Raw genomic sequence first — 24,073 nt, forward strand, 5'->3', positions numbered from 1 at the left:
GTCGTTTCCGACATCAACCATCGCACAAAAATGCTGTTCAACCTGACGACAACGTCAGGTTCAGCATGGTAGTGAATGATTGATGTGTCTACACTGAATGACTGAACATTCAGTGTAGGCACAGCATAGACTGACAAACGATTACAATTACAATGCAGTCGTTTTGATGTCTGCAAGTGGATGTGTGCCTACGGTTAGGCACTAGGGGGAGGGTTCGGCTGCGGGAAGGGAGGGTTAGGCTGCGGGAGGGGAGGGTTAAGGTTAGCCTGTGGGAGGGGTGAGTTAGGGGGAGAGTTAAGGTAAGGTTTATAATAGATACAAAAATCTGATCCCGTCCCCAATTCCCAATAAAGTGTGATAATGGGGTGAATAAATAGAGCTGATTCTGATTCCTTACACCCCCACTCGCTTACTTCTAACTGTGGATGGAGTACTATTAGCAGTACCTAGTATCTTATTTCACTTGGGGGTAGAGCTCTTACCTTTGCAGATCTGATTCCCTGTAACTTGCTGCTTCGCACAGTCAGAGGCCTCCACTCTAGAAGCCTTCAAAAACAGACTCAATAACTATCTGTTTACTCACCAATTTCATTAATGTCCACAGAGAGACCCTGGGGTGTGTGTGGTTACAGTGATCCGGGCACCAAACAGTTAAGCATTAGCTCCCAGGATGGCACTTGTCCTCCTCCACATATACCCAGCCACAGGCAGACAGTTTTTCGTTTGGTGCTGGACAGGATCAGTAGCACCTTTTATAACAGGGGGACTGCTTTAGCAGTCCCATCTTTCTGCCATCAGCAGCTGCCCCTAAGCCTAGGCTGTCCTCTTCTCTGTCCTTTCGCCCCTTGAGTAGACAAGAAGACCGTCCTTTCCCAGGCAGTCGAGTTCTCTCAAGACCACCAAGCTGCGAGTCAAGCAGTCTTGGTCGGCCAGATGTCCGGCTTCCAAGCTGAACAACAAACCCTCCATCTGATGAGGTGGGCCTCCTCCTGGGGGATCCCAGGGTGGGAGGTCGACTTCTTCAATTTTCCGTCTCTTGGCGTCAAACAACAACAGACGCCTGGGTCCGAAAAGTGATCTCTCGGGCACGCCGTCACTTTCCTGAGGCGTCCTCCCCAGCTATTTGTAAACGTCCCCCATCAGACCCTATCAAGACCTTGGCCCTCCAGGAGACCATTCACTCCCTGTTAAGTTCAGGTGCGATAATACCGGTTCTTTTGGCTCAGAGAGGAACTGGTTTTTATTCCACTCTTTTTGATTCAGAAGCCAAATGGATCTCATCGGCCTGTTCTGAATCTCAAACCCCTCTGAATCTCAACTGGCAAACATTCTGGTCTGGGCCGAATGTCATCTCCCGGCAACCTCGGCAGTGTTCATTCCTGCAGTCCTCAACTGGGAAGCGGACATCCATAACAGTCAGGACATACACACCGGAGAGTGGGCTCTCCACCCGGATGTCTTTCAGCTCCTGGTGGACAAATGGGGCCTGCCAGACGTAGACCTTATGGCCTCACATCACAACCACAAGGTCCCCAGGTACGGGTCCAGGACCAGAGACCCTTCAGCTGCCATCGTGGACGCCCTGGCAGTGAGGTGTGACTTCAGTCTCACATACCTCTTTCCTCCGATCTCCCTCCTCCCGAGGGTACTTCGAAAGTTCAAGCAAGAAGGCAGCACGGTGATGGTAATAGCCCTAGCCTGGCCCAGGCAACATTGGTTCCCCGACCTACAAAGTCTCTTCATAGACACTCCTTTTCCGCTTCCTCTACTGCAGGACCTGTTGATGCAGGGCCCTTGCCTGCACCCGGACCTACTTCGACTGTCTTTGACGGCGTGGCTCTTGAATCTCCCCTCTTAAGAGCCAAGGGTTTCTCTCACTCTGTGGTCCAGACGTTGCTCAGGGCGCGTAAGCCTGCCTCAGCCCGCATCTATTACAGAGTTTGGCACTCTTACTTTCAATGGTGCTCCCCCAGAGGCTATGACCCTACAGGTTTTAGGGTCTTGGAGCTTGCCTTTCTCCAGGCTGGGTTAGCTTTTGGTCTCTGCCTGGCCTCCCTTAGAGTACAGGTTTCTGCTCTGTCAATCTGGTTCCAGCGAAGGATTGCTCACCTGCCTGTTAAAACATTTTTGCAGGGTGTTCTCCGCATTCAACCTCCTTTTGTCCCTCCTATGGCTTTGTGGGATTCGTCCTTTGTTCCCGGGGGCCAAAAAGGCTCCTCTGTTTGAACCTCTGGACTCAGTAGACCTCAAGTGGCTGACAGCAAAGACGCTCTTTCTCCTTGCTATCTCCTCTGCCTGCAGGGTATCTGAGTTAGCAGCACTCTCCTGTCGCTCTCCATTTTGAGCTTTCATCCGGACAGAGCTGTCCTCCGTACCAGGGCTGGGGTCCTCCCTAAAGTGGTATCCTGGGTCCATTTGAATGAAGAGATTGTAGTTCCAACCTTAGAGTCCTTGGATCTTTCTTCATTCTACTTGGTCTGTGGGACCCTCGTGGGCGGTTCGACATAGCGCTGCTGCTGAACAATTGTGCAAGGCGGCAATGTGGTCTTCCGTCCACACCTTTCTCAGGTTCTACACCTTTGATACCTTTACCTCTCAGGATGCTTCCTTTGGGCATCGGATTCTCCTTTCTGTTTAGGAGAGTCCCCACCCTTACGGAAACTGCTATGGGACACCCCCATGGTATCCCTGTGGATCCCCTATGGACCCTGAAGAAGAAATGAAGAGTTATGGTAGACTTACCTTTTATTTCTTTAAAGTCCATAGGATCCACAGGGTGCCCACCCTGACGGACATGGCCTCATTGAGTATTTTCTCTCTTGATCACGGATTCCTTCATCTTCTGGGATAGTGTTTCTTGAGAGTACAGTTCTTCCTTCTACTCTTTCCTGCTCCTGCCTTGGGCTTGTTTACAAAACTGTCTGCCTGTGGCTGGGGGCAGGGTATATGTGGGGGAGGATCAGTTTATTCTGGGAGCTAAAGCTTAACTGTTTGGTGCCCGGATCACTCCAACCTCACACACCCCATGGTATCCCTGTGGATCCTATGGACTTTGAAGATCTAGAGTTAACAAAGGTAAATCTACCGTAACTTTTTATTTGTGTGCAATACATACATTTTATAATGTTTATTGGGCTTGATGCCTAAATTCTTAAACTATTTAATACTATCTGCACATGAAGGACTATTAGCAGTAGCTAGAATCTCTCATTTCTTTCGGGGGTATATCTTTTAGCTTTGAAGCTCTGATTTCCTGTAACTTGTGCCTCACAAAGTCCGGGAGGTCTCCACTCTAGAAACATTCAAAGCAGACTCAAGACCTATCTGTTTACTCACGTGTTTCATTAATGCCCCTTCAGTTTCTAAAATATGAAGTTTATTTTGTATCTTGTGTCTCTTAAAATTAGCATTTTAAAAGACACATAATGTTATTACAGTAATGTAACACTTTTCTCCCTATTAGGAGAAAACTGCTATATAAATAACATTATTAAAAAAGGGGCAGTACATAAATTTTATAGCGTTAATTGGGCTTGATAGATAGTAACTACATTCTTAAACTATCAAAAATGTATCTCTGTCAAACTTTAACATATACATGTGTTTTAATGAGTGATGCCACATCATCCTATGTGCATGTGCGCAAGCTGGCAATTTCAAAGGAACACTAGGGATCCAGTTTCCCATTATTCTATGAAGTCTCCAAGACATTGTGAGACAGTAAGCAGCAATATCAGTAAAACCAGTATTGTTTCTGGGAAACTACAGTATAAGAAAATGGCCACCGGTGGTCTGCACTAAGAACATTAACAGCGTACATGTGTTTATGGGTTTCACCCTAGTGATTCATTTGTTACCAGTCAGATGTACAGATGTGTCCTCGAACAGCTTTGCTGCAGTTGCGCCTAACAGCCCCTCTCGGCACGCCAGGTCACATGCAATTCTGCTAGTGCCAGGTGTCTTTTTTGACAAAAATGCGTCTAAGTTGCAATGCTATAAGACTAGGACACACCAGGAGACTATGCTGATTTGATACGCAACACCTGTATATCTGTGTCTCTGAATGAGCATACAAAGTTCTGTTTACAGACTCCGTTGCACACAGATATACAAGTGTCACATATGAAATTAATCAGCAGAGTCTTCTGGTTCATCCTACTCGCATCACATTACGACTTGGGCATCTTTTTTTGGCAAAAATTTGTCTAACACTAGCCGAGTTGCACGGAGTTGATGTGCGCTCAGGTGAGGCAGAGCATTTCTTGTCATACTTAGGTATACTCCAGAGTTTTGGCTATAAAAATTATAAGAAAAATATAAAGAAAATATTTTCTTTGTATTATTCTCATCATTTTTATAGGCAAAACTCTGGAGTACAAAGTGTATGGCACTGCCTCCCTTATATACCTTTTCCGCACATCCCTGATCAAAACACACCAAATTTCCAGCACTATATACTGCTGCACCTTTGTATAATGCCCACTTTAACACTCGGGTGCGGCGGGAGCGGTGTCCAGAGCCGGAGCGTGGGTTCAGGTAAGTGCATTTTTTTTATTTTTTTTTTTACGTGTCTGCACTACCTGGGGCACAACGGGGGAGGGGGTGGCTACTACTGGCGGCACCATTACTGGGAGGGACCTCTACTTTGGGTGGGGCACTACTGGTATCTACTACTGTGTGGGGCTACTACTGGAGGCACTTCATCGGGAGGGGGAATTTCTACTGGGGACTACTACTGGGGGGAGGGGGAAACTACTACTGGGGGCACTATATAAGGGGCTTACTTCTAGGGGCACTGCACTTGGGGGACCACTACTGGGGGCACTGGATAGGGGGAATCAGTACTGGGGGTCTGCATAAGGGGGACCACTACTGGGGGCACTGCATGGGGGTGGACTACTGCTGGGGGCACTAAATAAGGAGGACCACTATAGGGGGGCACTGTATAAGGGGCACTGGATAGGGGGGATCACTACTGGGGGCACTGCACGGGGCACTATATAAAGGGCACTGCATAAGGGGGTACCACTACTGGGGGCACTGCATTGTGGGGACTGCTACTGGGGGCAATGCATAAGGGGGAACACTACTGGGGGCACTGCATTGGGGGTGACCACTACTGGGGGCACTGAATAAGGGGAACTAGTGGGGGGCTATATAAGGGGGACCACTACTGGGGGTACTGTACAAGGGGCACTACTATGGGCCTGCATAAGAGGGACCACAACTGGGGACTTTGCATACTGGGGTTACTGTATAAGGGGCACTACTGGGGTTAAGGTGCATATGGATAGGAATGTTCTGAGTGACGATAAAGGGGTGTGTGTAATGTTGACACACCCCATTTTTAAGTGACCACACCCATTTTCCGTGCACAAGGGGGGGGGGGGCGGGGGATCCATTTTCAAATTTGCCCTGGGCTCCAAATACCCTAGTTACGCCACTGCTTTGCATATCCCTACGCTGGCATCATCTGTCCTCCAGAGTCCAGTTCAAATTACTCGCCCCTACCTGCAAAGCCCTCAGCAGCACCACCCCTTCATATGTCTCAAATCTCATAATAATAATCTTCCTAAAGTCATCTCTGACCTGCGCTACGTCTCTGGTAACCATCTTTAAGACTTCTCCAGTGCCACTGCCCACTTATGGATTACACTATCACCACCAATCAGATGCTCCCATAGCCTACATTTATTTAAAATGTCTCATTTATTAGCTCTTACACTACTTCTGAGGATAACCAATGGTGTCGGGAGATTTTATTGCAGTACACTGCTCAAACAGTATTATTATTAACCTTTATTATTGTACTACAAACGTATTATGCAGCCCTATACAAAGAACACTTAATTGTTCTCATTAGCTCTACCTAGCATACAGTCTAAATTGTATGCCACACAGACACATACATTTGCTACAGGCCAGCTAACCTACCAGTATGTTTTTGGAATGCAGAAGAAAACCAGAGCACTGTGAACATGCGAAGTCAACACTGATAGTATCATGGTAGGAGTGTTTTTTTATGCCCATAGCAGTGTGGGTTAGCAATGCCATCCACTTTGCCAGCATACATAAATTACATAAAATTTCTGCTCTATTGTTGATTTAGTGATGTAAGGCTGCAGGATTGGTGCATAATTTTCTGTTCTACTTAGTTAAATTTTTTTGGCTATACTTATTATACATATCACTATATTACCTGTAACCCTTATGTTAGCCCCACTGCAAACATTTCTTACTGCTGGATATATTATAATCATTTAGGTGCTCATTCCTTACAGTAGTCAAGCTCTTTTTTAGTACAAGCAGAACATTAGAGGCCAGATGTAAACCTTGGATAATGAAGTTCACATATCTGTACAACAAGTGCAAGGAGAGAAGAGGCTGTGCAGTTGCTAACAGACATCATTAGTGCTTGCTGGCATCTGTCTGTGATGCCCCTGACATTTCACATCTGCTCAAGTTATAACAGAGAACTTTTCTTGGTCTCCTCGCCTTGTGCTGTATGACATTTGCAGCTGGTATTTTAAATGGTAATGGATATTTATTCATTGTTTTTTTGTTTAATTAACCCCTTCATGCAAAATTACTTTGACAGAAGTCATACCAATAGGTCATCAAGCAAATAGGGGTGTGGTGATAGGAGACATTTTCTTTGGGCGATCTGATAGTAATTGTAGTGTCTAATAAATCCAGGTCGCATTTTGAGCTTGCCAGTAATAACAATAGTGTAGGCCTCCTGGAATCCTTCGTGGTTTCTAAAGCCTTCTTAGTTAAAAAATAAAATTAAAAAAAACAACCCATATCCCTATTTCTGTTCCTATAAATCCCTAAAAACCCATAGTATTTGATTATATAATTCAGGGTAATTTTCTGGGATTAACATGAATATGTAAAAGTCAGTGTGGAAAAATGTGTGTATCAAAGCCGTAACTAGACTTTTTGGTGCCCTGTGCCAGAGCGATCTTTGGCACCCCCTTTTTAAAAAAAAATAGAGACATAAGAGAGTGCATCTGAAAAAGGGCCATGGCCTTATGGGGAAGGGCGAGGGAAGAGATAGGAGAGGCCAGGAGATGCTGGGGATAAAAGAAGAGGAAGCTACAAGTGAGAATGATAATAAACAGGAAAGTTGACAGGCCCGAACAGCGCCCCCTGCCCTGCAGTGACCTGCACCCCAGTTACGGCCCTGGTGTGTATTATTGTCATTTGTGTGTTTGTTTAGCTAATGGATATATACATAAAAGCTATCAGTATCTTTCTCTCTTTTCCATCTTCTTATTGGAGAACCCCAGGATCAGTCCTTGCACCACTGCTGTTCTCTGTGGACACCGCATCTCTTGCTAAACTGATATCCAGATTTTGGCTTCATATCCGTTACACACAGATGCCACCAGTTTTACCTCTCTACCCCTATACTTACTTTCAATAAAAGCATAGAAAAAGCTGAACTGAGTTTATTCCCTCCATCATCTTCTAAACCTCTGCCAGATATGTCTCTGTCATTTGCACAATCATTCTTCCAAGACTATATTTCCAGTTTTCTCCCTCAATTCATCATCCTCCTTTATTCCTTGTATTTAGACAAACTGCAAGCTATGCCGCTTCCATATGCCCAGCATCCACAAAGTACATACTTTCCTCGCTCAAGATATCACTTACGTCTTTATATTGTCCTACCTGCAAATGTTTGATATTAAAAAGATAGTTTGGGCAGTGTTATCTTTCTACTTCAGGGTCCATAGGGTATCCACAGGATACCTTGGGGTATAGGTGTGACGTCAGTCGCAGGGCACCAAAGAGTTAAGCTTTCAGCCTCCCAGGATGCACTAGGTCCCCCTCCTATACCCCGCCCCCGAGCCAAGGCACCTCAGTTTAGTTTGGTGCCCGGCCGGAGTCGGGTGCACCTGTTGGAGTGGGGGCTAGAAGAGCCCCTGAAGCTTTTTCTTCATGCAGCTGTGGCTGCACATCTGGATGAACAGCATGGACAGTCAGTCCTGACGTCCATGCTGTCTTCCCTACACCCCGCCGGTACCAGAACGCAGGTACTGATCCGGGGATGCTGGTGGGCATCTGGGGTCACAGCTAGCGGTGACCCCAGATGTTCCAGACCATGGCCGGATTCAAGGGGGACAGAGGTAAGCAGCGGGGTCCCGCGGTGGGTCCCCGCTGATCACATGGTCCTAAGTCCCCAGGCAGGGGGCTCCCTGGGGACTGGCTGCAGCGTGGAGCCAGGCGACCAACCTGCGCTTCCACTACCCCCTGGGACAGCGGACCGCAGAAGAGCGGTAGCGCTGCGGCGTCCCAGGGGTTAAATGCATGCCAGGGGAGCGCGCCTTCCCTGTCTCACAGCCGGCGCCTCCCCCACTGCACACAGCCCTCTCTGCACTGTGCTGACTGGCCCTGTGTCAGCGCTCCTCCCCCAGGCCAGCCTTCTCTCTGCTCCTCGGCGGCCATCTTTTCAGAAGCATGGTGAACGCTGCTGGAAGCCTGCATTGGAAGCATCGTGGTCTGGGTCCCCCTGCATACCTCTCCTCTGCTGTGGTCAGGTCTGTGTATGCAGCGCTGTGTCCTACCAGGCCCTGTGTCTGTGTAGTTGAGTGATCAGCGCTGTTAGTGCAGGAATTGATTTTCTTTGCATTGTATGTGACTGTGCTAGCGCTGCTGCCTGTAACTTTTCTTCTCAAGACTGTCAGCTTTATTACTGTCCCTGTTCTTTCTGCTAAGCCCTTGCGGTGCGGTGCTGCAGGGTGGTCTCTCGCCTATTTAATATATAATTGGTGAGAGGGGTCACATACGTGGTGCCATCATGTCTGAAAGTGATTTTCCCCTCCGGCTACAGTGTACCACGTGTAAAGTACCGTTAGCGGAGGGGGAGGGTAGCGCGGAGGGCCTTTGCCGGCAGTGTTTGTCCATAGCGCGGCCTCTTATGGTTACAGCACCGGTACAGGAGCCGCCCTGGGCTTGTTTCGCTCAGGCGCTAACAGCTTTAGTGGGCCAGTTAGCTCCGCAGCCCGTGTTTACTCCGATGGGTTTGTCCCAGCAGTCGGTGGTGTCGTCACCCATGCAGTGTTTCCCACGACAATTGGTGGTACCCCACAGTCTCCCTATTTCCCCGCTTCCGGTTTCTCAGGAGCCAGCGTGGGTTAACGCCCTGACGAGTTCCGTACAGCACTTGTCGGATGTGTTGCAAGGGGAGTCTGTGATGCGGCCTCATAAACGGCCGGTGGCGTCTCTGTCCGCTCCTTATGAGGATGACGAAGGGACGTCTGATGATGGGGAGATTCTGGATCCTTACGATCAGGAACCTCTCCATACTAAGGACGCTGATGCTAAGTCCAAAGTATATATTCCTGGACTTATTCGGGCGGTCCGCACAGCCTTGGTGATTGAGGATGAAGTTCCCCCAGCGGCTAAGTCTAAGTATGCCTTTTTCAAAGACGTGAAGGGCGATGCCACAGTCTTTCCTCTTTCGGGTCAGTTGGTGGACCATTTAGAGGAGGCGTGGAAACAGCCTGGCAAAAGATACCAGCCGCAGCGACGCCTGGCGGTGGCTTATCCGTTCGCGGATAATTATTTTGCTAAGTGGGAATCCCCTCCACAGGTGGATTCTCACGTGACCCGTCTTGTCCGTAGTGCCACATTGCCGATGCCATCCGTGTCCTCCCTTAAGGATGCTACGGACCGCAAGGTGGAAATCTGCATGAAGTCCGCTTATTCCCTTGTGGGGGGGGGCAGCACGGCCGGCTATGGCCATTTGCTGGGTTGCCAGAGCGATGGAGCGCTGGGCGGATTCATTAGAGGCTTCTTTTGATTCCGACTGTCCGGCCGAACAGGCGGAGTTGATTGGCAATCTCCGTGATTCGGCCACCTACATCAACGAGGCGGCTCTAGACATTAGTACTCTGGTGTCTAGAATTTCTTCAGCAGCGGTAGCTGCTCGTTGCACCAAGTGGCTGCGATCCTGGAAGGCGGACGCAGATTCCAAAAAGGGTCTGGAAGCATTGCCGTTTACCGGAGAAGTTCTCTTCGGTCCGGATCTGGATTAAATTTTGGCCACGCTGGCGGCAGCCAAATCGGCTTGTCTCCCGTTGGCCGCTGCTCCTTCTGGTTCTGGACCATCGTCCTTTCGGTCATCTAGGGTCCAGGGCAGGCCCAAACCACAGTCGTTTCCTCGTCAGGCTGGCCCTAGGAAATCGGTCAAGCCCCGGAAGCAGGCATGGAGTACCAGACGTCCGGCCCCCAAGCCAGATGACAAGCCTGCAGCCTGACGGTCCGGGCCTCCCTTTGGGGGAACCCAGGGTGGAAGGCCGCCTGCTGCAGTTCGCCCAGTGTTGGTAGGTCAATACGACAGACACTTGGGTTCTGGAGGTGGTCTCCCACGGGTACGCCCTCTCCTTCCGGCACAGACCCCCGGCTCGATTCTTCACCACGGGTCTACCATCAGACCGGAACAAGGCTATGGAGCTGTGGAAGGTATTGCACACTATGCTCCAGGCTGGAGTTACAGTGCCTGTTCCATTCTCCCAGAGGGGCCAGGGTTTCTATTCAAATCTTTTTTTGGTACAGAAACCCAATGGGTCGTATCGTCCGATTCTCAACCTCAAAGCACTCAACAAGTCTTTGCGGGTACCGAAGTTTCGGATGGAGACCCTACGGTCCATCATTCTGGCGCTGGAGCCTGGGGACTACATGGTGTCATTGGACATACAGGACGCTTACCTGCATGTCCCTATTCTGTTGCGCCATCAACAGTTCCTCAGGTTTGCAATCCGCAGCGACCACTTCCAGTTTCGGGCGTTACCTTTTGGCCTGGCGACAGCACCACTTGTTTTCACCAAGGTGATGGCGGTCATGGCGGCTTCTCTGCGGCTGCAGGGAGTCCGCATGTTGCCGTACTTGGACGACCTGTTATTGGTGGCGGGATCTCCAGAGCTCCTGTTACGCCATTTGGACCTGACCATTGCCCTGCTGCAACGGCACGGCTGGCTAATCAACTGGCAGAAGTCCACTCTAATCCCGTCTCGCAGGATTCTGCATCTTGGAGCCTTATTGGACTCGGAACAGCAAAAGATCTTTGACAGAGGAAAAGATCTCTGCTTTACAGTCAAGGGTGCGCAGTTGTCTGCACAGCCGCCGGGTGTCTCTACACTCGGCGATGAGGTTACTGGGCTCCATGGTGTCTGTGTTCGACATGGTGGAATATGCCCAGTTTCACTCCTGACCTCTGCAGCACCTGATCCTGTCAAAGTGGAACGGGCTGCCTCAGTCTCTGAAGTCTCAGACGACTATGTTCACCCCGGAGGTTCGCCTGTCCCTTGCTTGGTGGTTACAGACGATCCACCTCAACAAGGGACGTCCGTTCTGGGTTCCAAATTGGGTCCTGTTGACAACGGACGCCAGTCTTCGGGGCTGGGGAGCACTTTCGGGTCCACACTTGTTCCAGGGCAGGTGGACACCGACAGAAGCGGAGCTTCCAATCAATATCTTGGAACTCCGTGCGGTCTTCAATGCTCTCCAGCAGGCACATCGGTTTCTCCAGGGTCACCCGGTACAGGTCCAGTCGGAGAACGCTACCACCGTGGCCTACATAAACAGGCAAGGAGGAACCCGAAGCCGGGCGGCTCTCGTAGAGGTGTCTCGGATCCTGGTTTGGGTGGAGCGCAATCTTCCGGCCATATCAGCGGTCTTCATCCCGGGAGTGCTAAATTGGGAGGCGGACTTTCTAAGTCGCCAGGACATTCATCCGGGGGAATGGTCCCTGCACCCGGACGTTTTTCAACTACTGGTGGACAGATGGGGTCTTCCAGAGATCGACCTCATGGCGTCCCGGCACAACAACAAGTTGCCGGTGTACGGGTCTCGCACAAGAGACGAAGGGGCGTCTCTGGTGGATGCTCTGTCCGTCCGGTGGACGTTCCGGTTCGCATACCTGTTCCTTTCAGTCTCCCTTCTTCCACGGGTAATCCGGAAATTCAAACAGGAAGGAGGGGCGCTCCTGTTGATAGCTCCCGCGTGGCCCAGACGGCACTGGTGCTCAGACCTTCAGGGTCTGTCCGTGGACAGTCCTCTGCGTTTGCCACTACGACTGGACCTCCTGTCTCAGGGTCCTTGTCGTCACCCGGACCTGACTCGGCTGTCTTTGACGGCGTGGCTGTTGAGACGGCCATGCTGAGGTCCCGGGGGTTTTCCAGCTCTGTGGTGCGTACCATGTTGCGAGCTCGGAAACCGTCTTCCGCGAGGATATACCATCGCGTGTGGCATACGTTCTTCCAGTGGTGTCGACCGAGAGGTTATGCACCGCGGGAGTTTCGTCTGTCTCGGATTCTCGCCTTCCTGCAAGCGGGACTAGATCATGGGCTTCGCCTTGCTTCTTTGAAGGTACAGGTTTCGGCCCTGTCTGTCTGGTTTCACCGTAGGATTGCTACAATCCCGGATGTGCGCACCTTTATGCAAGGTGTTGTCCGCATTCAGCCGCCCTTTGTTCCACCTGTGGCGCCTTGGGATTTGGCTGTGGTCCTGAGGGCTCTCCAAGGACTGCCGTTTGAACCACTGGGATCAGTGGATCTTAAATGGCTAACAGCGAAGACTGTTTTCCTTCTGGCTATTGCTTCGGCCAGACGTGTTTCTGAGTTAGGGGCTCTTTCTTGTAGACCCCCTTTCTTGGTTTTTCATGGGAACAGGGCAGTACTCCGCACTCGCCCGAGTTTCTTCCCAAAATTGTTTCCCAGTTTCATGTTAACGTGGAAATCGTTGTTCCGGCCTTTAACTCACCGGGTCTTTCCGTGGGTGAGGCCTCTTTGGATGTTGTGCGGGCCTTAAGGTCTTATGTTGACCGCACTTCTTCGTTTAGGAAGTCGGACGCTTTGTTTGTCCTCTATGGCTTCCGTAAAAAGGGTTGGCCTGCTTCAAAGCAAACTTTGGCAGCCTTGATCCGTATGGCTATTTCTGAAGCTTATCTTCATGAAGGCCTACCGGTTCCTCCTTCTCTGAAGGCTCATTCCACTAGGTCTGTGGGTCCTTCGTGGGCAGCTCGACGTGGTGCCTCTGCAGTCCAGATCTGCAAGGCTGCTACGTGGTCCTCTGTCCATACCTTCGTGAGGTATTACAGGTTTGACACCTTCGCCTCTCAGGATGCTTCCTTCGGGCGGCGGATTCTCCTTTCTGCACAGGAGCGTCCCCACCCTTAAAGGATACTGCTTTGGGACATCCCGAAGGTATCCTGTGGATACCCTATGGACCCTGAAGTAGAAAATATGAGATATGGTAAGAACTTACCCTTGTTATCTCTATTTCTACGAAGTCCATAGGGTTCCACAGGACTCCCGCCCTGTCGCACCTGTGCTGCAGATGGGCTTTGCTCTGGTCACCGGTTTTCCGTCTCCCTCTGGTGAGAATGTGATTCTTGTATGTGTATGTGTCTCCAGATCTTTGTTCCTTCTCCTCCTCCGACCTATGGCTTGGTAACTAACTGAGGTGCCTTGGCTCGGGGGCGGGGTATAGGAGGGGGACCTAGTGCATCCTGGGAGGCTGAAAGCTTAACTCTTTGGTGCCCTGCGACTGACGTCACACCTATACCCCAAGGTATCCTGTGGAACCCTATGGACTTCGTAGAAATAGAGATAACAAGGGTAAGTTCTTACCATATCTCATATTTTTCCTCTTGTTCCTTGTCATTGTAGGTCATTTGTGCAAGTGAACCTCTAATTTTAAGACCCTATTGCTTCCAATTTCAACATCTGCTGTGTTTGTTCCTTTGGACTCATTCTATTTGGTGGTTTAATTTGTACTTGCAATACTTCCACCAATAATTTATTTGTTTAGCGCTGTACTATTGATTCAATATCTGCTTAATTGTAAAGGAAATCTGCATATTTTATGCACTTTATATGTGTTAATGTAATACATGCAATATATGTGTAATTGTCTTCCCCAGATTTGCAGTAATCGACATCCCTTTAAAGCTAGGTACACACTGATAGATATATCTATAGTGCATCGCCGGGTGTGTACAGCAGATGTCTGTGAATGACGTAGTTCACAGACATAACTGATCTGCTATGCGGCACAGCAGATGGCCGACATATCTGAAACATCTATAGGCCATCTGCTGGTGTGTACAGGCGACCCTCAAATCGCCTGTACACATGCTGAGGCACCCGGCGGTGATTGACAGCTCAACTGGGCAGGCCATTTAAATGTCTGCCCATTTCACTGTCAAGCCCGGCACATCCAGTAGGTGAGTTGGTATGCATGCACGTCGACCTATAGGGGTATTCAGTATGGAGCGAAAACTTTGTTTTTGCGATGTTTTCGCACCAATGACGTCATTTTCGGAGGTTTTGGTTTTACACCGTATTCAATTTCAAAGAGTTTTCGTAGGTTCGAAAAGTCTTTGAAAAAAAACGGAGATAACTTTTGAACACTGAATAGAAAAAAAGTGTAGAATTGGGGTTTAGGGGTGCAGTTTTAAAAAGAACAGCCTGCACCCCTGGGAATGACGTTTTAAAAATAACTGTGTCAAAAAAGTTTAAAAAAAAAAATAGGGACACCCCAAAAAATTAATTTAAAAATTGGGGTGACAAAAAATTTTGGGAAAAAAGTGTTTAAAAATAGGGAAATAGGTTCAGGGCTATTCTGCAAGGATGCGGCAGGTGTTTTCTAGTATAGATTATTAGCGGCAGGTGCATAGTTGCAGAATTTTTTAAAACTTACTTTAGGGACATAAAAATATGCTAGTACCCATTTTTATGTACCCCAAATTTGATGGGACCACTTAAAAAAACTAAAAAAAAACCTAAGTGCTCTTCTGCAACACTTCTTCAATGTCGGGAAAAAACACCTGCCGCGGCTATTTAAATCCCCGACTTTCATTTGCAGGCTAAAACAGGGGTACCCATAGTGATCCCCCATGTTTTTACAACTTTAGGGGGGTCCTACAATTTATTCCAGGAAAATTTCGTTTTTTTTACGCAGATCCCACTTTGCAGCTTCCCGTTTTCGTAGGTTTTATATTGAATACTGGGATAAAGCGGGCGCGCGCCCGATACTTTATCCCAGGAAAATCTCCGATGTGGAGCGAAAAGTCCAGCACGGACTTTTCGCTCCCATATTGAATACCCCTCCTAGTGTGTACCCAGCTTAAAATATGATCATTAACTCTGTAACAATGTAATAGTGGGAATGTCAGAGGACAATTACTGTTAATGTTCTGCATTGTGATTATTAGTTCCTGCTTGACAAGGAAAACCATATTTAAGTCTCTGTAGTCTCCCTAATTCTTTAGGTAGGGACAGTGTATACAATAGCTCTTCTTTTATTATGTATTCTTGTTTAGCTTGAATTTAATGTGGTAAGTTTCAAATCTAGTTTTATACAGAATTAGAGAGGGATGCAGTTAATTTACCGGAATCCAGACGATGGAAGCCCGACTCTGTACTAAAGATAGGCGTCTAAATACCAACGCCTATCTTTAGCCAGACGCTGAAATCCCGACACCCAGCATCCCGAACGAAGGTAAGCGGGGGCTGTTAGCCACGGGGAGGGCGTTAGTTTTAGGCACCCCTGGGGGGACTTAGGGTTAGGCACGCCCCCAGGGAGGGTTAGGCTAAGGGAAAGGGTGGCTAGGGTTAGGTGCCACCGGGGGGACGTTAGGGTTATGGAACCTTCCCGGGAGGGTTAGGGTGCGGGAAGGGTGTTTAGGGTTAGGCACCAACAGGGAGAGGTTAGGGTTAGGCAGCACTAAGGGAGGGTTTATTTAGGGTACTTTCCAGCCCCAGTCGGGATCCTGACGGGTCGAGCTTCCAGCGTCTCTATTTAGTCCGCCAGAAATACATCCAGCGGTATTACATACCGATTCCATTGCAGAAAAGCTTCCAGTCACAATTAGCACACATATTAAAGTGTATCTCCAGTACATGCAGGGTTTTTAGAAACTCTTCCTTATAAGTGACTAATAAATATCTTACTCTATTATAATATGAATAACGCACCCCCTGCTATAAAATAAACGGATACTAGATGTTACCCAGCAGGCATGTGACCATATAAAACCATAAGTCTGCAGGCAGAGTATTATATATACAGAAAAAAGAACCATAATGTGATTTTTAATAACCTTTGTAGATTACTTTAGTGAGAAGATTATTCCTTATGATATATTTTTTTCCTTACTACCTGTTTTGTATCCCATCACTGAAGATCTTTACAGTGAGATGTTATAAAAGACATCACTGCTCACCAAATACACCATAACATAATTGACAGAAGTGACATCACTACTCTCCAGATTAAGAATAAGCAATAGCCCCACAACTAGCCAAATATAATATGTTTTAAAGGATGAAGGAAAGGAGAACCACAGCACTAATGGATAAAGTGTTTCTGTGTATACATAAACTACAATCATACAATTTAAAACATATTATGTCAAGACAAATAGATTAAAAATAATAGAAGAAATGTATTCATCTAAAATTGTACTGTATATTTAAAATAAAAAATAACGATATATAAAAATTGTAGGTTACTCTTGGAGGAAATTAGCACCTTCTGATTACCGAACATATACCTCTGACAAAGCCGTTAGTGGTGCCACGGAGAAACGCGTTGCCTGCTGCTTGTTACTTGTCTTGTATGAGGACTGCACCTACCGAACCACCTACTGCACATACGCCTCACCACCGCTCTCCAGCTGATTTGGGACACAGCATTACAAGGACAAGGAATCTAGGAGACCAATCATCTGTGCAAAGTAATGCTTTACTAATTGCACTCCCTCATTGACAAGACTGGTAAATCCCTCTTATATTTATGCTGGAGCTATTGTATGGTGTACAATATGAAGCCTGCTATCGTACACTCACCAGAGGTTATTCATTGACTGGGTGGACAGTATTTTCCATTTTCAACGGATAATCAGATGGTGCCAATTTCCTCCATGCCTAATTTACAATTTTATATATTACGTGTGTTTTTAATACACAATTTTACATGAATAAATAGCTTACCATAGTTTTTATCTATCTTGCCAGCGAGTCTGTCTTGTAATAATACGTTTTAATTGTATGACTGTAATTTATGTATACACATATACACCTTAGTCATTAGTGCTGTGGTTCTCCTTTCCTTCACTAGATACAGATCTCCTATGAGATCATTTGGGAGGTATTGACACCCCTCCCCACAGCTGCTGGATAAAAGTGTTTTAGCACCATCTTGAGGAATTTTTGTTGTATGTTTTAAAGGTTATCCAACATATATACAGATCATTTGTCTGCTGTTTCTTATTTTCAGTCGTTGTCGATAAAGTTCTGACGTAAAGCAAAATATATTTAAATGTAAAAATTTTTTATTGTGTTTTGAATGAGTTTGACAAAGAAAACTATTACATTACAAACAATGTATAAACATTACATAAGTATATCCATAACAAGGTTTTAAAATACATTCAACAACATATCTAAACAACTGGAAGCAAGGCATTTTTTGACCAGTAATTCTTTAGTTATCAACAAACAGCATAAGGGCTATTTCACACCTGCCTGTTTTGACTGGGTGTAAACTTTAAGTAAACAAGGAAACGGATGGATCCTTTCAAATGGCACGGCACGGCTGCCATGTTACAGCCGGTAATATCCACTGAGAAGGACGGCTGCCGTGCCATGCCCATGCCGTCCCTGTCAGTGGAATATAGGATACAATGTTTCCTTTCACACGCCGGCCGGCTTGTACTGCTGCTGGGCATGCCCAATAGATGAGTAAAAAAAAAAATGTAAACGGCTCAAAGCCGTTGGATATTAATTGCACTGAGTGCCTGAAAAAACATGTCCGGTTTTTGCTGGCTAGTGAAAACCGGCTGGTGTGAAACAGCCCTAACTGATGTGTATAACAACATCACCAGACATTGCTGCAACAAAAGCATTAGTATCATGAAATAATACAAAACAGCAGAGCACAAGGGAGACCACCCGGGAACCCAATTAAAATCTATTCTTAGACATGATCGCCCGAACTCTCCAATGTTGTTAGGTATATCAAAACGATCATGTTTTTTGCCACTTATGAAGTGCTTTCCTGCTTGTGTGTATTTAACATTATTGGTAACTGTTATGAACGCTGAATTACATTTTTGTAATTCTGGAGACTCCTCTGCTATCCAAGCACTGGCAATAATAACCTTCGCTAGAATTGTTAAATTTATATAGGCTTAAATGCTTATTAAAACATTCTTCCTAAAGAGATACCAAGTAAAAAGGTCTTGGGTTCTAAAAGGGGAAGCACAGGTAAAGTGAGCCAAGAGCAGTCTCACACTTTTATGCAAAACCTAGATATTTCTATATACTCTCATGGCAGGTGTTAAAAGTAGAGTCCACTGGTCTTCATTTAGGACAGTCTGAATCTGGTCTATAGTAATACCCATTGCATAAAAACTGTGAGGGGTGAGGGTATACCCTGTACAAAATATGTAAGTGGATTTACTGGTATGTAACACAATGTGGCATTATGGAGATGACTAGCATTTGAGACCAAGTTCATCAGACACAGGACCCAGATCAGCCACTAACTTCTATTTTTTTTTCCCAAATGTGGCTCTTTTCGCATTTATCGCATCTGCCGTTTTTCGCGCAATCTTGTTGTAAAAGACGCAATGCGGCATTTGCTACAAAAAATACCTTGGCGTTAGCGGCGAAAAAGTACAGCTGAAGATGGGTACATTTGCCTGTACCCCAAAAAAAGGTCAACTAATGTAGGATAACATTATAGAAGTCTATTAGGGGCAATAATCAAGGGTTTGGGGTTCTCAAATTGTGTCAAATAGCTGTTACAGGTTGAGTCTCCCATATCCAAATATTCCGAAATACGGAATATTCCGAATTACGGAATAATTTTGGCATGACTGAGATAATAAAATGTTTGATTTTTGATGGTTCAATGTACACAAACTTTGTCTAAGGCACAAATTATTAAAAATATGGTATAAAATTACCTTCAGGCTGTGTGTATGGGGTGTAAATGAAACATAAATGTATTTCATGTATGTACACAAACTTTGCTTGAGCCACAAAATTATTGAAAATATTGTATAAAATGAGCTGCAGGCTGTGTGTATAAGGTGTATATAACACATAAATGCATTCTATGTGTATATTGGGGTCCCATTCCCAAGATATTTCATTATGATATGCAATTATTCCAAAATACGGAATATTCCGTTATCCAAAATACCCCTGGTCCCAAGCATTTTGGATATGGGAGACTCAACCTGTATATGCATTTTCTCTAAGCATGAAAAAAATGTTAGAAAGCAATATTTTTTGGAAAAATAAATGCAGTAGTTAAATTGGGCATACATTAAAATGGTTGTAAGTATTTTTCTGTGTCATAAAAGTGCATTTTTGAAATATTTTAAATATACACCTGATACATGCACCTGCAATCCTAAAAATATCTTCCCCATCCATAGAGCACCCAAAAATACCAATTCCACCACTTTAAACCCTTTTCCCATCACATGAAAACATGGTTGGGAAGGTAAACTGGGGAGTGCTGCAACACAAATAAGTATTTTGGCTCGATATCCATCTTAAATAGATTAGCCCTACCGTATGCTTGTAAGCATTTTGTGAAAAAAAAAAAAAAAACATTCCTTCCATGCAGTATCAGCTGCTTTACTTGCTGATATTGTTACTATAAATAATTAGGTTTACTTGTGTAAGATCTAATGAATTCAGCAGTGTAAACGTTATACTCTACCTGAATATTTTTTAGCTATGATTGAGCATTTACAATCAGGGCTCATGTTATTTTGTGCTTGTACTGTAAGGTCCCCCTTCAGAATAGCTGAGACAAAAGTGAATATAAGCTCTCAAACCCTTATGTTGCTGTATTAGTTCTAAACATGAATTATGCACAGGGAGTGCTGGAGAGGGCATCTAAACAGAAAGCTCTCTAGTGTACACTGTCTCTAATTTGGTGGTCTAACAATTATCCTGATCCTGTTCTCTGCAATGTGTGTAAACATTTTTTATGTGCATTTTTATTATCAGTGAAAAATAACTATAAAATTTAGGGGTCTATGTATTAATGATCGCGATACTGCCGCTATTATTAATGGACCAACTCGCTGGGGATATTTGAATTTTTAATAAAAAATATCCCGGCTATGTACTACCGGGAACCCGCAGGGACATCGTTGCAGTAACCGCTGTCCCCGCGAGTTATATCCCCGGCATTTAGGAGATGTCTTTAACTGAAGTGAAATACTTCCCTGGGAAAAGCTGACACTGCGCATGCGCACAGCATCAGCTTCTGGAGGCTGCGGGGGAGAGTTCGAAAGATCTCTCTCTTTCCCCTGGAGACACCATAGACAAACAGTAGTTTACACTATCTAAAGATGTTGTAAACTACTGGTGCTAAATTAGAAAATCTTCGCTTTTTGGTGTTAAGTACATAGGGGTCAGGTCGTAGTCCCCATTGATAATAATGGGGACTGCGATCTGCAGCGCTAATTAGCACTTTGCTGGAGATTTTTGTGAAATCTGCTGCATTGTGCCATTAGTACATATGATAGATACATAAAATGATGCAGAAACTGCAGTTTCTGCCAAATTTTATGTAAAAATCAGCTTGATACATAGGCCCCTTTAGTGATGATTATTTTTTTTTAAAACAAAATATTTTATTGGAGGTCCTCAAAAAGAGTACAAAAAACAGTACATTGTATAGAACATAAAATAAGTTGAAACATATTCAAAGTGTATAATTTTACAGAAGAAAATATACATTAACAATCTAAATATTCTGGTAGCTAGTATATTAGCAGAAAACAAGTAGAAAAGCGACAAAAAAAATGGACTAAATATTAGAATCAGGGTCGCCCCAAAAATCTTATATTATAGAAAAATAAAAAGGAAAAATGAAATAATAAAAATGAAAAAGAAAAACTGTCCTTTAGTGATTTTAATTGCAAATGTAACCTATTTTTTGATTTGGGATCAGTTGTTTGACCACACTTATACTGTACTAAATTGTGGTCACATGATGATAGATCTCTTTTATAAACCATGGCAGTGTTTGGGTACACATTTTGTAAGTGATCTGTATTGGAGCTTTTCTTTCTGGGTGAGACTTCATAACTTCCAATTAGAAGCTACTTCTGCTGTACACGAAGTTGTCAACATTTTATTTGATTAATTGCAATATCTTTATAAAGGTGGTGTTGTCAAGGTTATTTCTTTAACATTCCTTTTAGGAGATATTTACATTAGATTTTCAATCCAGCATCTGCTGCTTGCACTCTGCCATGAATACAATGGGTGATATTTTGTTGGCTACACTTAAAAACAGAGCAAGACCATCTATAATAATTGCAATACTGTTTTTGTTTTGTTTTTTTACAACCCCACTGTTTGTATACCATATTCCATTAAGTTAGTTGTGTGGTGGACTTTAACAGACATACAGTATGGCAGCCTTCCGTTAACCCGTTGTTAAGCAATTGTCATAGTTGAGGCACTGCCTGGCTGGGCCTGTGCTTCTAACTGTTCTTCCAGCCCCATTCTAGGTAGCTGTGGGTGGATGGTTGCTTCCCTGTCCCCACACCATACTGTGTCACTCTGGCATTGCCAGCACTAATGAAGCTTGTATTAAAGCAAAGCTAATATCTTAGTGCAGTGAGGGAAAATGTCCAGAGGAAAAAAAATTGCTGATGGCTAAAATGAAAAATTTTAATTAGATCAATGATTGACTATTCATTAAACTCATACATATCAAATGCCTATAATAAACCAATTACATTTAACCCTCTAAAGTCAGAAAATGGAACTAGAAGTGTTTTCAGTTGAATTTGTACATAGTGTATTAACTGTTCCATAATGGTGGAATTATTCGGACTGGAATTTACTAAAATGTATTACTTTTTTTTCTTTCTTACTATGCCAAATATTCCTTTTATTCCAGCTTACAGATTGGATACAAGTGACAGAAATGAGCATGTACATGAAGGATCTGTGTGTAAAGTTTCAGCAGCACTCTGATTTCTGGAGACCTGAGCTGTGTCTGCTGTCACTGCAGGCACTGTGTGCTTGTGATGTCAGTCTGAAAATCACAGGTGACTGCTCCACATTCATCCACATATTGGAAGAAAACGTAAATGTGCTGGAAGACGTGAGTGAGAGTAATTGCTAATGTGCTTGTTTTATTATCTTCGATCATTACTGTGTGTATTGGATTATATGATTGTTTCTTCAGAACATAGTAATCACAGTATCTCTCCAATGCAGCCATTAAATAAAAAGCAATGTAAATCTATAATGTTCTTTTATTTAAGCACGTTATTGTATCTACTAACCACAAAGTGATGAATACGTAAAGATTTCTGTTTTGTTTCCAGAGTTTCCCCAAAGAGCAGACTTTAACTGGGCTCAGCTTGCTCCTCCTGGAGGCTCCAGCCAGTCAGCATAAACAAATCCTGCATTTAGGTAGGTTTCCAAGCTAGTTATTTGTCATCAATTCTGACAGCATAGACTAAACTCAAAGCTCACTCATACTTCTGCAATGCATTAATTTTCTTTACTTCTCTAGCACCTTTAAGTGATTGTATGCCTTGCTTATGTGTTTAGCTTCAGATGTAAAATTGCAACTCTAAGATATGCACAAAATTAAATCTATCGGTCGGGATATATGCATCTGTCATCAACTCAGAGACTTGTGCCAGGCCTATGGGACGTGAAAGATAAATTATGAACCCTATATAACGCTAGCCATAATGCAGCTCATCTGTAAGTGGTGCGGTTGACTTAATTATTTATATACACTTATTTATATAGCGCTCACATAGTCAGCAGCGCTTTTACAGAGAATTCATATCAGTCCCTATCTCAATGGAGCTTACAATCTATGGGCCTGATTCAGAATTGTACGCTATGCTGATGTTTTTGCAGTTGAGCGATTATTGGTTACCTGAGTTGCACTGCGCATGTGTCAGTGTACATTACCGTAGTCACCCGCAGCGAGTATTTATATGATTGACCGTCAAGGAGTGTTTGGTGGAGGCAACAGGGAGTGGTGGCAAGGAATACAGACTTGTCTCGACCATTTCGGGGGCATGTCTCACCCTGCATCTGTGATTCCGTATGCAAGGAATATGGCTCCAAGACTTCAATTCCCATGGCCTTTCTGTGGGACAGTAGGCTTACTCAGTACTGCAACAGTCAAATGATCTGCGACTGTTGGTGCATCTTTGTATACAGGTGCTGCAACATTTTACACAGTTGCTTGGATTGGGCATCTCAATACATCTCCCGGTGGCTGCAATATTTGCATATTTTTGCATTGCAGCTGCATACACAGACGCAGCAGTCCTTATATTCCGTTCACATACACGGGTTCTGAACTGTAGATAGACAGTAATTAGATAGACAATGTCTAGATAGACACCAGATGTTAGACAGTCAATAGGTCGACACGCTAAAGATCGACATGTAAGAAGATCGCCAGTGTCAAAAGGTCGACATGAAAATGGTCAACACTATTTTTTTGTTGTTGTTTAGGGTTAGGCACTTACCCAGACGGTTAGGGTTAGGACTTACCCAGACGACTAGGGTTAGGCACCAGGAAGGAGGGTTAGTTTTAGGCACTAGAAGGGACGGTTAGGGTTAGGCACCAAGGGGAGGGTTAGAGTGAAGATTAGGGCTGGAAAAGAAAAAAAAATTATGTGTCGACCTTTTGGACCTGTCGACCTATTGTCTGTCTAACATCGGGGGGTAAATTTACTAAAGTGTGAGTTTTTAGAAGTGGAGATGCTGCCCTTAGCAACCAACCAGATTCTAGCTATTATCTTCTAGAAGGTGCTAGTTAAATGTTAAGTAGAATCTGATTGGTTGCTATAGGCAACATCTCCACTTCTAAAAACTCTCACTTTAGTAAATATACCCCCTGGTGTCTACCTAGACATTGTCTATCTAATTACTGTCTATCTCTTATACCACACCCCACATACACTAGGGTTCATTTTGTAGGTAGAATTCAATTAACCTAGCTGCATGTTTTTGGAGTGTGGTAGGAAACCGGAGGA

General features: G+C 45.0%; 1 protein-coding gene across 4 annotated transcripts in view; it reads left to right on the top strand.

The window, feature by feature from the left end:
• The window catches only part of FOCAD (focadhesin), a 311,722-nt gene that overhangs the window by 123,647 nt on the left and 164,002 nt on the right, over positions 1-24,073 (top strand). For 3 of the 4 annotated variants that reach the window (XM_088472585.1, XM_088472586.1, XM_088472587.1), the window contains exons 8-9: positions 21,958-22,164; positions 22,391-22,478. In XM_088472585.1, the coding sequence (XP_088328711.1) occupies positions 21,958-22,164; positions 22,391-22,478 (295 nt within the window). Of the gene's footprint in view, positions 1-16,558; positions 16,791-21,957; positions 22,165-22,390; positions 22,479-24,073 lie in introns of those variants that run through there. The other variant, XM_088472588.1, reaches the window with a different exon arrangement.

Source organism: Taudactylus pleione, unplaced genomic scaffold, assembly GCF_031769625.1.
Source record: "Taudactylus pleione unplaced genomic scaffold, aTauple2 ptg000127l, whole genome shotgun sequence".
In the NCBI taxonomy this organism is placed as follows: domain Eukaryota; kingdom Metazoa; phylum Chordata; class Amphibia; order Anura; family Myobatrachidae; genus Taudactylus; species Taudactylus pleione.